General features: G+C 42.2%; 1 protein-coding gene across 8 annotated transcripts in view; it reads left to right on the forward strand.

The window, feature by feature from the left end:
• The window catches only part of RUBCN (rubicon autophagy regulator), a 62,950-nt gene that overhangs the window by 5,751 nt on the left and 42,421 nt on the right, over positions 1 to 14,778 (forward strand). For 4 of the 8 annotated variants that reach the window (XM_019957087.2, XM_019957068.2, XM_019957095.2 and 1 more), the window contains exon 1: positions 6,107 to 6,368. The exons of 1 other annotated variant lie outside the window; for it this stretch is intronic. In XM_019957087.2, coding sequence (XP_019812646.2) covers positions 6,304 to 6,368 — 65 coding nt within the window. In that variant the 5' untranslated portion in view covers positions 6,107 to 6,303. Of the gene's footprint in view, positions 1 to 6,105; positions 6,369 to 14,778 lie in introns of those variants that run through there. 3 more of the 8 variants (XM_019957059.2, XM_019957105.2, XM_019957076.2) reach the window with 1 other exon arrangement.

Consider the following 14,778-nt stretch of genomic DNA (forward strand, 5'->3'; position numbering starts at 1 on the left):
AAGTTCACAGACTCATCTCATGTTCAGTAACTCTTTTGAAAAGGAAAGGGGTGCAGAGTGTAAGGGTTCTGCTTACCTTTGAAAAGAATGTAGATATGTACACATATCATGAATTAACTCATTTTGATGCTCAAATTGATTTAGACTTGGCAAGTAGACAACATCCCTTAGCTTTTAAATTTTGAATATTTAAAAAAATGCTAAGAATAATCTTAGTGAATACAATAAGAATAAAATATTCATGACTTTGATATTTGTTGAATATACTCAAGAAGACTATTTCTTAAAACCAATTTTTTTGGCAAATAGGTAACTGTAATAAGCTTTAAAAACCTGTTATTTGAATAAATGATTCTTGAGTGAATTTTGCTTTCTTCCAGTGGAGACGTGTTCAATCTTTGGGTCAGGAAGATCCCCTGGAGAAGGAAATGGCAACTAACTCTGGTATTTCTGCCTAGGACATCCCATGGACAGAGAAGCCTGGCAGGCTATATAGCCTATGGGAGTGCAAAAGAGTTGGACACAATTTAGTGACCAAACAACAACAAATAGTACCCTACGGCCAACTACCATTCTATAAAAATTGTATCCTCAGTTCAGTTCAGTTCAGTCCAGTTGCTCAGTCGTGTCTGACTCTTTGCGACGCCATGAATTGCAGCACGCCAGGCCTCCCTGTCCATCACTAACTCCCAGAGTTCACCCAAACCCATGTCCATTGAGTCAGTGATGCCATCCAGCCATCTCATCCTCTGTCGTCCCCTTCTCCTCCTGCCCCCAAACCCTCCCAGCATCAGGGTCTTTTCCAATGAGTCAGCTCTTCACATGAGGTGGCCAAAGTATTGAAGTTTCAGCTTCAGCATCAGTCCTTCCAATGAACACCCAGGACTGATCTCCTTTAGGATGGACTGGTTGGATCTCCTTGCAGTCCAAGGGACTCTCAAGAGTCTTCTCCAACACCACAGTTCAAAAGCATCAATTCTTCAGCGCTCAGCTTTCTTCACAGTCCAACTCTCACATCCATACATGACCACTGGAAAAACCATAGCCTTGACTAGGCGGATCTTTGTTGGCAAAGTAATGTCTCTGCTTTTGAATATGCTATCTAGGTTGGTCATAACTTTCCTTCCAAGGAGTAAGCGTCTTTTAATTTCATGGCCGCAGTCACCATCTGCAGCGATTTCGGAGCCCAAATAAATACAGTTTGACACTGTTTCCACTGTTTCCCCATCTATTTGCCATGAAGTGATGGGACCAGATGCCATGATCTTCGTTTTCTGAATGTTGAGCTTTAAGCCAACTTTTTCACTCTCCACTTTCACTTTCATCAAGAGGCTTTTGGGTTCCTCTTCACTTTCTGCCATAAGGGTGGTGTTATCTGCATATCTGAGGTTATTGCCTAGTAATCTTTAAAACAGATTAATCAGGATAAATATAGTTCTTCAGATTTTTTGAACTTTAAAATATTAACCCAGCAAGCAGTTGCTAAGTAAGGTGTTAGTTGCTTAGTTGTGTCCTAATCTTTATGACTCCATGAACTGTAGCCCACCAGGCTCCTCTTTCCATGGGACTCTCCAGGCAAGAGTACTGGAGTGGGTTGCCATTCCCTTCTCCAGGAAATAAGGCCATTACATTTATGTGACAGTTACTGAACCCTAATGCTAGATATTCTTGCATATTTGAATTTTTGCATTTGGGTCTCAGATGCGATGCATAAAGGTTTGTTAATCATAATCCTTGGTTCATGGTATACGCTCATCATTTTCCATGCATGGCCCATTTTCATTTGGTTAGTTAATTATTTTAAATAATTTATTATAATTAGTTATGGCTTCAAAACTAATTAGATATTTTTGAAATTGTGTACCTACAAACCTATCACTCAAAACAAAAGCTAGTACAGACAATATCTCTATGACTTGGCAATTTCACTTCTAGGTATGTACCCATGAGAAACCCTTGCTTATGTATAAGAGGTGACATGTAAAAGAATATTCATAGCAGCACTGTTTACAATAGCAAAAACTTTGAAACAAACCAAATGCCTATCAGTGGAAGAAAACATGAATAAACCAGTTCATTCACACAATGAACTCTTATATTGCAGTCAAAATCAATGAGCTATGGCGATACACGTTATAAACAAATCTTATCAATGTAATATTAAGCAGAAAAAGCCCTCAAAGAATAAATACAGCTTAATATCATTTTTATAAAGTTAGAACACAAAAATGTTATGGATAGATTCAAAGAAACTATTTAAAAATGGAATTATAAACAAGGAATTCAGAATATGGCTACCTGGGGTGAGGGAAAGCAAAATGATGGGATTGGGCAGTGGGCACATGGCTAAAGGTTGTCACGTTTATTAATTGACTGCTTTAAAGAACATAAGTGTAGGGAATTCCCTGGCAGTCCAATGGCTGGGCCTCCCTGCTATCACCATCACTGCACTATCACCATCAGTGCACTGTCACCATCACTGCACTACACCGTCACTGCACTATCACTGTCACCGCACTGTCACCGTCACTGCACTATCACTGTCACTGCACTACACTGTCACTGCACTACACCACCGCTGCACTGCCACCGTCACTGCACTACACCGTCACTGCACTATCACTGTCACCACACTGTCACCGTCACTGCACTATCACTGTCACTGCACTACACCGTCACTGCACTGCCACCGTCACTGCACTATCACCACCACTGTACTACACCGTCACTGCACTGTCACCGTCATGGCACTGTCACCGTCACTGCACTACACTGTCACTGCACTACACCACCGCTGCACTGCCACCGTCACTGCACTACACCGTCACTGCACTGTCACCGTCATGGCACTGTCACCGTCACTGCACTATCACTGTCGCTGCACTACACCATCGCTGCACTGCCACCGTCACTGCACTACACCATCACTGCACTGTCACCGTCACTGCACTGTCACCGTCACTGCACTACACTGTCACTGCACTAGCACTATCACTGAACTACACCATCACTGCACTGTCACCATCACTGCAGTGTCACCATCACTGCAGTGCCACCATCACTGCACTACACCATCACTGCACTGCCACCGTCGAGGCACTGTCACCGTCACGGCAGTACACTGTCACTACACTATCACCGTCACTGCACTGTCACTGCACTACACTATCACTGCACTACACCATCACTGCACTATCACTGTCACTAGTGCTATCACTGCAAGGTGCCCCAGGCTCAACCCCTGGTTCCTGTGAGTTGTTCCATGTGGACCAAAAAAAAAAAGTGTAAACCCAGTTTGGGACATATGAGGAAATTCCTATTTTCTAGAACTTTTACCACAATTTTAGCTCTAGAATTTCTTGATAAAGCTGACTTTCGTGTAAATATATGTTAAAATCCAGGTGGCATTAATTTGGGATTATACCATATGCCAATAAATGAAGTTCATACATTTGTAGACATAGAAGGTTCTGAAACCCCAATGACTAACACTGCCCCTTTCTTAAAAAGTATAACCCTTTATAAGGAAGATATGAGAAAGTTTGAACAAATAGTATTTTTTATATAAATGGAAGTTGGAAAGCACATTTTGCATTAAAATTCTCTTCCCCTTTTAATTCACAGAAGTTTTCTTAAGTTTGAAAATTCCTAAAAGTCATGTATGATTTTTAATAGAGCAACTAGTCTTTATGTAGTTAAATTAGATCCCTCCCTAGCAGAGTAATGCTGATTCTGTTGCCTTTCCATGGCTCTAATCCCAGCCTCCTTGTTTGCTACAGCTACTGCCCAAGTTTAGGCCTGGATTTGCAAACTAGTAACACAAAGGGTACATTTATTCTATGGGCTTTTTTTTTTCTTGGCCTGTGTATTATTTACATTGGCTTCCTTGGTGGCATAGAGGTAAAGACTCCACCTGCAATGCTGAAGACCCAGGTTCCATCCTTGGGTTGGAAAGATCACCTGCAGAACAAAATAGCAACCCACTCTGGTATTCTTGCCTGAGAAATCTCATGAACAGAGGACCCTTGAAGGCTATATAGTTCATGGGGTCACAAGAATAAGATATGACTTAGCCGACAAACAACTTTCACACTTAAAAAAAAAAAAATGTGGCCAATAGTTTAAAAATCGGAAATTTTACTTAAAAGGCGGATTCCAGTTTTACTAAAAGCTCAGAATATTTTCAAACATTCAACCATAGCTGAGACTTTCCTTCTTGAAGGCAGTATGGACAGTCCAGTTCAGAGTTTCAGCCATTCTTCTACAACTGGCTCACTTCACTCACAGGCATTACCTGCTTGGCCTCTCTAGGGATGTCCAACCTCTTCTCATATCCCTTCTTTTGCCCTTCCCTCCAACATAGTACTCTTGCTTGGAAAATCCCATGGACGGAGGAGCCTGTTAGGCTGCAATCCATGGGGTCTCTAAGAGTCGGACACGACTGAGCGACTTCACTTTCACTTTTCACTTTCATGCATTGGAGAAGGAAATAGCAGCCCACTCCAATGTTCTTGCCTGGAGAATCCCAGGGACGGGGGAGCCTGGTGGGCTGCCGTCTACAGGGTCGCACAGAGTCGGACACGACTGAAGTGACTTAGCATAGCATTAGCCAACATAGTACATACCCATTACTTCTCCACATTGTCAAAAAATAGAAAGTGAAGAGAAACTAAAAAGCCTCTTGATGAAAGTGAAAGTGGAGAGTGAAAAAGTTGGCTTAAAGCTCAACATTCAGAAAACGAAGATCATGGCATCCGGCCCCACCACTTCATGGGAAATAGATGGGGAAACAGTGGAAACAGTGTCAGACTTTATTTTGGGGGGCTCCAAAATCACTGCAGATGGTGACTGCAGCCATGAAATTAAAAGACGCTTACTCCTTGGAAGGAAAGTTATGACCAACCTAGATAGCATATTCAAAAGCGGAGACATTACTTTGCCAACAAAGGTCCGTCAGGTCAAGGCTATGGTTTTTCCAGTGGTCATATATGGATGTGAGAGTTGGACTGTGAAGAAGGCTGAGCGCTGAAGAATTGATGCTTTTGAACTGTGGTGTTGGAGAAGACTCTTGAGAGTCCCTTGGACTGCAAGGAGATCCAACCAGTCCATTCTGAAGGAGATCAGCCCTGGGATATCTTTGGAAGGAATGATGCTAAAGCTGAAACTCCAGTACTTGGGCCACCTCATGCGAAGAGTTGACTCATTGGAAAAGACTCTGATGCTGGGAGGGATTAGGGGCAGGAGGAGAAGAGGACGACAGGATGAGATGGCTGGATGGCATCACTGACTCAATGGACATGAGTCTGGGTGAACTCTGGGAGTTGGTGATGGACAGGGAGACCTGGCGTGCTGCAATTCATGGGGTCGCAAAGAGTCGGACACGACTGAGCGACTGAACTGAACTGAACTGAACTGAAGCCGGTTTGATCGAATCACTTCTTGATTTGCTCATTGTTCTCAGGATAAAATCCAAACTCAGAATGGCTTCATGATCTTGTCTGCCTGCTCACTCACACCATTCTGTTCCTCACCTCGTCCCACCTCTGATTACTACTCAGGATCAGCTGTTCCCAAACCAACTTCCTCATGTCTGTGCTTCCTCTCACCTTTTCTTCCTTTCTCTAGGTTGTCATACTCATCATAAAAAAACTGTTCTGACATCAGTCCTCCAGGAAAGCTTTCCCCAAAGCCTTTCCCTCCTGCTCTTCCTTTGTGACACCAAAGCAACCTGAGCTCTTCTGAGTTTGTGAGTTCTTTATTAAAATTGTTGAGGACCCCAAACACCACCAACAGATGTTAAACCTGGGTAGGCTGAAGTGGGGTTAACCGTTCTTGGATTAAGACCAGCGTTATTTTCGAGTCTAGACCTCTGACCGAGTTTGGCCCCAAAGGTGAAGTGTGACAGGCGTGTGTAAGGGTCCACTCCAGTAGGAACTCTGGAGACTACGGCAGCTTTACTTTTGAGGCCCCTACTGCCCGTGAGGTGCACTAGGGAAAGCTAGCAGCCAGGGTCTGAAGTCCGCGGCGAGCGCAGCTTCGGATTGGATAGGGCGGTGCATGCCGGTAGCGGCTGGGCCTTCGAAGTGCTTGCTGGGAGTTGTAGTTCTCAGAGCCGGAAGTAGGGGGTGGCAGGGAAAGAATCCGCGGCTGAGGCAGCAATCAATGCTGCTGCCGTCACCCGGCCGTAGTGCATCACTCTGAGCCCACCCGCCGTGGGTGCCTCCTTGATTCCCGAGGGGCTCTGGGAGCCCTGAGGCGCGAAGCGACAGGGACGCCTCTCAAGAGGCGACGTCGCAGCCCCGGATGCGGCCAGAGGGCGCGGGAATGGAGCTTGGCGGCTGCGAGAAGGGCTTGCCGGAGGAGAGCAGGTGAGCTCGGAAAAGTCGCGCGCGGATGGATGCGCTGAAGCCGGGAGAGGTTTGGGAAGGCTCCCAGAGCACGAGGAGACGGACAGGAGGACTGCTGTTGTGGGCGACTTGTTTGGGAAGAAATTCTGAAAGGAGAGACGGGGAGGTTAGATCGGGCGGACGAGGGAACGGGCTTAGGGAGAGAGGAGGAAGGGTAGGCTATGCTGAGGGCGGGGGGCGGTGGAGGGTGTGCAGTAGTGGGTAAAATTCAGACCCAGGGCTGCTGCTGGACAGGAGGTGGACATTGAGAGGTGCTGTGGTGAGATTTCATAGGCCAGAGACTACAGATATCAGTAGGGGACAAGGTGGGTGCCCCGACTGAAACTTGCGGTGACAGCAGTTCAGGCCAGTATTAAGAAGGCTGAAGTAAGAATTTCTGGGAGCAAAGGTTGGGCATTGTGAGTGGCCTAGACAGAAGCTTAGGCAAAATGAGTGTGAGGAAGAAGGCGTGAAGGAGGGCCTGTGGGTGAAAGTGGGCGATTGTAAAGGCAGTGGAATGGGAGTGCTTGCTAATGAGACTAGCAGTGGAATGGGAGTGCTTGCTAATGAGACTAGCAATTGCGTGCGTGCCCTTTGTCAATGCTGGATCCCTGTCAGACAGTGACAGGAACCCCCTGTATTTAAACCCGTCACTCCTTACCCACATTGCAGCTAAGCGATTTCCCATTTATTTATATGAAACTGCTATCGAGTTCTTACCTTCTAGAAATTAGAAAAGCTGAATGTTGGCTTGGACTCCAGCTGTACTTCTGTGTAGGTGTTGCTTCATTAATAACTGTGGTCTTAACCTCTTAAGAATCTGGAATGGACAGGATAGAGCAGGAATGTGGCTTAAGGAAGTCCTTCTTGACTTTTAAAAACATTCAGATGTAGTTAGAGTCTCCGGAGCAGCTAGAATCCAAAGACTGGAATATTTACCTCTGAAAAAATATCAACAGGGGAAAATTAATGAGATTTTGTACATGAGTGAAGACCTGGCTATTTTAAAGAGTGACTCCTCTTTTATGTGCACGGTTAGCCTGTGGCTTGCTGTACAAAACCAAGGATGACAGGACTTGGGGTTACTGCATGAGATCTGTGAATGATGTGTTCAGTGAAACTGAAGAGCCTACTTCCCTTTTCCATGTTTCAGTTTCTGCTTATGTATATTTGGCTCTTTATTCTTCCTCCAGATGTCTGTGAAATGCTTCCTGTAAAAAGTCCTATATACTTTATAAACAAATTTTAGGATTATTTTTATTTTCCACTACCAGTTCATGTGGGAGAGGCTAAGTTGGAAATTCAGATTTCCTCCCAGCTGAGTTATTTATTTATTTAATGTATTTAACAAATACTTATTTACTACATGCCAGGCATTGCTTAAGAGCCTTACGAGTGTTATTAAATCCTCATAACAGCTGGGTGAGATAGGTACTATATTATTACCATTTGACAGGTGAGGAAGCTAAGACATAGACAGGATAAATAATTTGCCAAGGTCATACAGTAAATCCTTGGTGGAACTGGGATTCAGGCAGGCTCTACTTCTAATATCTATGCTATACTACCTCTCACTGTGCTAATATGCTGGGACAAAGAAATGTATGAGGTAATAAATTTATAGCATTCTTTGCCTGTCATTAATGTTACTAAGGCTTCTCCTTTGCAGATATCTTATTCTATTATTCTTTCCATGCTTGCTTCTTTACCAAGGAACTTTAGTCAAAACTTAATTTCAGTAGTGGGATTATCCCTACGAAATCACTCTTAATGTTAACATAGTCTACTCTCTGTTGGTGACTAGTTAACTTAGAATAATTTATTTAATGGGACTTTGTGACGCCGATGGCCTCTTTAGTTCTGGGTAGTCAAATGGTAAATAAAATACATGACTCGTGCCTGAGAATTGAGGCATTGTGGCTGGATCACTGCAAACCTAACCTTCCTTTGGCCAATAAAACACCCAATTCAGAAGACATCTTCTTGATGAGATGGCATCATTTTTTTAAATATATGAAAGATATATTTAATATAATAAAATTATATTCTGAAAGCAGTTGATGGAGTGAAATGTGCATAAGCTTTATAGCCAGGTAGAGCTGCATTTGAATTCTAGCTCTACTGCTTAACTTGACTTATCCAGCCTGAATGGGAAGAGTGATACCTTCCTGACTGGTGAGGATTCAGTAAGATAATGTGCAAAAAGCTCCTCAGAGAGTGCTGATAGGTACTGAGTGCAGAAAATGTCTACTTCCTTCCCCTCCCCAGTTTTCTTGAAATAAGATGAGCGTGTGTTCTTCCACTTGCTGTTTGCAATGATATTATTGCTTGTGCTTCCTCCTTCCGTGGTTTCTCTATCCAAATTGAACAAACTGGGGACTGGGGTGTTGGCCTAGAATTTTTTTTTTTAATATTTATTTATTTGACTGCATCCAATCTTAGTTGCGGCATGTGGGATCTTTCATTGTGATGCACAGACTCTCTAGTTGTGGCACCTGGGCTCAGTAGTTGCAGCGCCCAAGTTTAGTTGCTCAGTGGCATGTGGGATCTTAGTTCCCCAACCAGGAATAGAACTCAAGTCCCCTGCATTGCAAAGCGAATTCTTAACCACTGGACCACCAGGGAAGTCACTTGGCCCAGCTTTTAACTTCATCCTTGGAGTGGAATGTCATAGATTCCCCTATTGCTTTCCATCTAGCTAGTAATCACTGGAAAAGTGCTCTAGTGCTTAGGGATGATACTTCACTTTTCCTAGACTTTCCTAAATACCGATTGTTTGGAGGGTGTCTGATGAAACGACTGAACCGTAATAGGAATGGTTCTTCTAGCACTGTTGTGTTACCCTCAGCTGACTTGGACTATGCCATCTCCATCTGATCTTGGAATGCAACTACTTACAGTTTTCCTGGTTTAGTGATTCAGATAGTCAGAATTCAAGTAGTAAGATACTTTTTAGTATCTCCAAACTGAGCTCATTTCATTGACCAAAACCTGTTCCTCCTCTGTCTTCTGTCTCAGTTAATAGGGTTTTCCATTCAGTCAGCCAAGCCAGAAACCTAAGTGAAATTTGATACTTCTTCTCCTTCATTTCCCATATCCAAGTAGTTGAGTGAGTTCTGTTTCTGATTTTTCTCCTGAAGCTTTTTTCCCCTCCATTTCCAAATATATTGGCTTATATTGTTTTAGGAATGGCCAAATGTAGGTGCTTAAACAAAAATTTTTCCCTGCCTCTGTGCTGTTTTTTTCTGATGTGTCGGCTTCATTCTCAGCAGTTTTTTCTACAGGATAACCCTTGGCAACTTCAAGTTTAACAATCCATCCAAAAAAGGAAAAGAGCAATGCCAATAGGTATAGCAAAAGTGAAAATTTTTGGACTGACTTATGTTACTGTTTTTTTTTTTTTTTTTAAATGTTACTGTTCTTGTAATCAGGGTATAAAATATGTTGCTCCATCAGGCCTCAGTTATATGCCCAACCTTGGATCCTGGCATAGGGTGATTCTTTTGTGGTACTTCATGGGCCGGGTCAAGTGCCAGAAGGGTGATTTCCCTGTGAAAAATCAGTATTCTGATACCAAAAGAAAGAGGCATGAATTCTGGGCAGATGTAAACAAAATAAGGCCTTTATTATTTCTCATTGTGGACTCTCCCAGTAGCCTCCTGACTAAGCTCCCAGTCTGAACCCAGTCCCTCAATTCCAAATGGCCTCCACATTGCTACCAACGTAATTTTTCCAGAAGCAAAGTTACTATAGTATTTTGCTCAGAAATGTTAAGTGATTCCTCACTGAAAATAGAAAGTCAAAACTTTTTCTGGTATTCAATATGAAGTTTCCAGTTACAAAACCGTGACATTCACTCACTCTTACATCTCCTCTCTCATCATTCTGATTCCTGCTCCTCTACATTTCCTGCGTTACCTCCTCTGCCTGGAGAGCTCTTAGTCGTCCTTTAAATAATGCTCCTTTAGAAGGCATCGTTGACCTGACCTTTTCCATCTCTCTTTTTACAGTACTTCTCACTCTATAGCATTTTTTTTTAATGAGTGCCCATTTCCCCCATTGCACTCTGAATACCCTGAGAGCTGAGGACTGTTCTTTTTTAACTATCATAAGCGTGGTGCCTAGCACAGTGCCTGGCATATAATTGGTATTCATTGAATATTTGCACAAGGAATGAAAACAGTAGCAATTCGGTCCGGCTTCTTATGGTCCGGCAGGTGTTATTGGTACTGTTGCTATTGAAAAGGCCTCTTTTTTTCCCCCTTCCTCTTTGTTCATTTTTCACATTTTCACGTTAGTTTTCGTTTTCTATTTCTTCCCTTTCTTTCCATTTTTCCTTTGACCATGCTCTGAAAGTTTATATAGCACTGATGGTAAAGCAAGTGGATCACATGATTCGGGGGCGATCCATACTGCTAGTCCAATTATTTGTACACACCTCTACCCCACAGAAACATAACTCTGAAGCCTTGGGGGAAAATTCTATTGTCAGAACCCGGGAGCCGGAGGTGTATCAGCTGACAGCATGGACCATAAGCTGAAGCTTTTCTCAGTATCTACCATCCCCACAGCTGTTTCTGCTTTTTACAGCTACTTTATTGCTTCTTCCATAAATGGAGTTTTTTTCTGTTTTTTTTATTTTGTTTTGTAATCTTTCCTCCAGAAACAACCTACCTTGGTGTTTATAGACCAGCTCTGTCCAACATGATAGCCACTGAGGTGATTTATGTCTAAATTAGTTAAAATAAAATAAAATTTTAAAATTTTGGTTTTTTAGTCATACTGCACAGACTTCAAGTGGTTAATGGCCACAGTGGCTGATGGCTGCCATACTGGACAGCATAGATAGAGAACATTTTCAGCATCACAGAAAGTTCAGTTGAACAATGCTGCTGTGGATTTAAATATGCATTTTTTTCAGGAATGAACTGCAGCATGCTTACATGTTTTTAGTTCCTCTGGATCAGGCTCACTTGTAGTATAACCTACAGTTGATTAGGAGAAGAAAAAAATTTTATCATAAGATACTTTTGAGAAGAAAGCAGTAAGAGTCATAATGCCATTCCTCTTTACCACCTTCACCTCTTTAATCACTTCAAGATTATTTTATTTTTGCCTCCTAACCTCCTAGAGAGTCCTTTGAGAGTTTAAAATTTTCCAAGGGTCCCCCCCACCCCGGTTTGTTCTATTTTTGTTATTTGTTCAATGTTTTATTGTTTTCTAGTCAAAGAATATATTTATACTACGTCTACTTTTGAGAATCTGTTGACTTTTTCGTGTGTGCCTTAGTACAAGGCTAGTTTCTGTGACTGTTCTGTATGTCCTTTAAAACAGTGTTCTTAAGGATGTAGTTTTCCAGATGTAATAGAACAACTTTATTCATCGTAGATTATTCAGCTCTTCTAATCACTTTTTTACTTTTAGTTTTCATGATCTTCCATTACCGTTGTTTTTTCTTTTCTATTTCCATTTTTCTTTTTCTTTTCTGCAGTTTTTGTTTTTTGTGTGTGTTGTTTTGCTTGATATGTTTTGAGGCCATGTTATTCGATACATAAGAACTAATGAGAGCTGTATCTTTGTTATTCCTTCTTTGTCTTTTTAAATATTCTTGCCTTGAATTCAACCTAGATATTAATATAGTTTCCTCCTACTTTTTTGTTTGATTGGCTGTTTTATTTGAAATAGTTGAGTTTATTCCATTGATAGTTATTTTTATCTCATCTCAAGTCTTAATTCTGTCATTTTTTAAAACTGATTTTTATAATGTTCTCCTGCTGTTTTCTTTCCTTAGCACTTTTTGAAATAGTTTAGTTTTAGTTCTCATGCTCATGCTCAGTCGTGTTTACTCTTTGCAACCCCATGAACTGTAGCCCACCAGGCTCCTCTGCGCATGGAATTTTTCAGGCAAGAATACTGGAGTAGAGTGCCATTTCCTACTCCAGGGGATCTTCCTGATCCAGGGGTCAAGAGAGACAAAAGAGAGACTCTCCAAGACTCTTGGCAGGTGGATTCTTTACCACTAATGCCACCTTGGAAGCACCAGTTTTAGTTCTAATGATGGTTATCTTTTACTTTGAGTTCATTTCAGTTCAGTTCAGTCACTCAGTCATGTCTGACTCTGCGACCCCATGAGTCGCAGCACGCCAGGCCTCCCTGTTCATCACCAACTCCTGGAGTTCACTCAGACTCACATCCATTGAGTCAGTGATGCCATCCAGCCATCTCATCCTGTCATCCCCTTCTCCTTCTGCCCCCAACCCCTCCCAGCATCAGAGTCTTTTCCAATGAGTCAACTCTTCGCATGAGGTGGCCCAAGTACTGGAGTTTCAGCTTTAGCATCATTCCTTCCAAAGATATCCCAGGGCTGATCTCCTTCAGAATGGACTGGTTGGATCTCCTTGCAGTCAAGGGACTCTCAAGAGTCTTCTCCAACACCACAGTTCAAAAGCATCAATTCTTCAGCGCTCGGCTTTCTTCACAGTCCAACTCTCACATCCATACATGACCACAGGAAAAACCATAGCCTTGACTAGATGGACCTTTGCTGGCAAACTAATGTCTCTGCTTTTCAATATACTTTAAAACTCCCTAAAACTGAGGTGACTGAGGCAGTATCTTTCCTCCTTTGCCTTTGCTATTGGAGTGCTCGTGTATGCACTGGTGTATCTTACTTGTAAAGCACTCTTCTACTCAGACAACCTAAGATGTAACTGTAGGGTAATGAGTTTGGCTTTCTTATGTGACTCACAAAATGAACTCTGTTGTCTTTCATTCTATTCAGTAAGCAGATTTGAGTCTCTTGTATACAGGATCATCCAATATTGAGGAAGTCTTTCTGGCTATCCTGCTTCAGTGAGAGCACCATGAACATAAACAGGGCTTTGGAATCTGTGCTGGAAGAGATTCGGCCCTGGTTTAAATGCAGTTAAGATATTCGTTGGGCATTGAGCACTGTAATTGGTCCTAATTATCACAAACTGTCCAATCCCAGAATTTTCTCTGAAGCAGAATGGGTAAGAAAGCTTTGTACTAGGTACCCCTTCTGATTTAAAAAATTGGGTTTATTAGATTTATGCTAAGAAGGCTTATTGTGGCAAATAGATGGAGGAACAATGGAAACAGCAAGAGACTTTATTTTGGGGGGCTCCAAAATCACTGCATGAAATTAAAAGATGCTTGCTCCTTGGAAGAAAAGCTATGACAAACATAGACAGCATATTAAAAAGCAGAGACATTACCTTGCCAACAAAGGTCCATCTCGTCAAAGCTATGATTTTTTCCAGTAGTCACGTATGAATGTGAGAGTTGGACCATTAAGAAAGCTGAGCACCAAAGATTTGATGCTTTTGAACTGTGGTGTTGGAGAAGACTCTTGAATCTCTTGGACTGCAAGGAGATCCAACCAGTCAATCCTAAAGGAAATCAGTCCTGAATATTTATTGGAAGGACTGATACTGAAACTGAAACTCCAATACTTTGGCCACCTGATGCAAAGAACTGACTCATTGGAAAAGACCCTGATGCTGGGAAAGATTGAAGGCAGGAGGAGAAGGGGACAACAGAGGATGAGATGGTTGGATGGCATCACCAACTCAATGGACATGAGTTTGAGCAAACTCTGGGAGATAGTGAAGGGCAGAGAACCCTGGCATGCTTCAGTCCATGGGGGTTGCAAAAAGTTGGACACCACTTAGCAGCTGAACATTAACATGAGATTTATGCAATGGAAGTTCAAAGGAAAAGGAAAGTAATTCTACTATTATCTGCATGATGGTAGTACTTTCTGTAGGTTATTCTTTATTAATCAGCTATTTTATTTGTTTTACAGATAAGGGAACTGAAACTTAAGGAGTTTAGTGACTTGCACAGCTGGTTTGTGCAGAGCTATGCTATGCTATGCTATGCTAAGTCACTTCAGTTGTGTCCGACTCTGTGAGACCCCATAGACGGCAGCCCACTAGGCTCCCCCGTCCCTGGGATTCTCCAGGCAAGAACACTGGAGTGGGTTGCCATTGCCTTCTCCAATACATAAAAGTGAAAAGTGAAAGTGAAGTCGCTCAGTCGTGTCTGACTCTTAGCGACCCCATGGACTGCAGCCCACCAGGCTCTTCCGTCCATGGGATTTTCCAGGCAAGAGTACTGGAGTGGGGTGCCATTTCCTTCTCCATCCTTAGAGCTAAGAGGTGTATAATAAAGTCAAATGTGTTTTTTCTGTAAGCATATTATTTATTTGAAAAGCATCATATAAATATTTAACTACATACTCTACAAGTTAAATACTATATAATTAAAAACAGAAAATATAGAGCCAAATAAGAAAGTTAACTACAAATTAAACATTGTAGTTTCTTGCTACCTCAGTGTTATGATACTTATTTCCCTAATTATGTTT

The sequence above is a fragment of the Bos indicus genome, chromosome 1 (assembly GCF_029378745.1).
Source record: "Bos indicus isolate NIAB-ARS_2022 breed Sahiwal x Tharparkar chromosome 1, NIAB-ARS_B.indTharparkar_mat_pri_1.0, whole genome shotgun sequence".
Lineage (NCBI taxonomy): Eukaryota > Metazoa > Chordata > Mammalia > Artiodactyla > Bovidae > Bos > Bos indicus.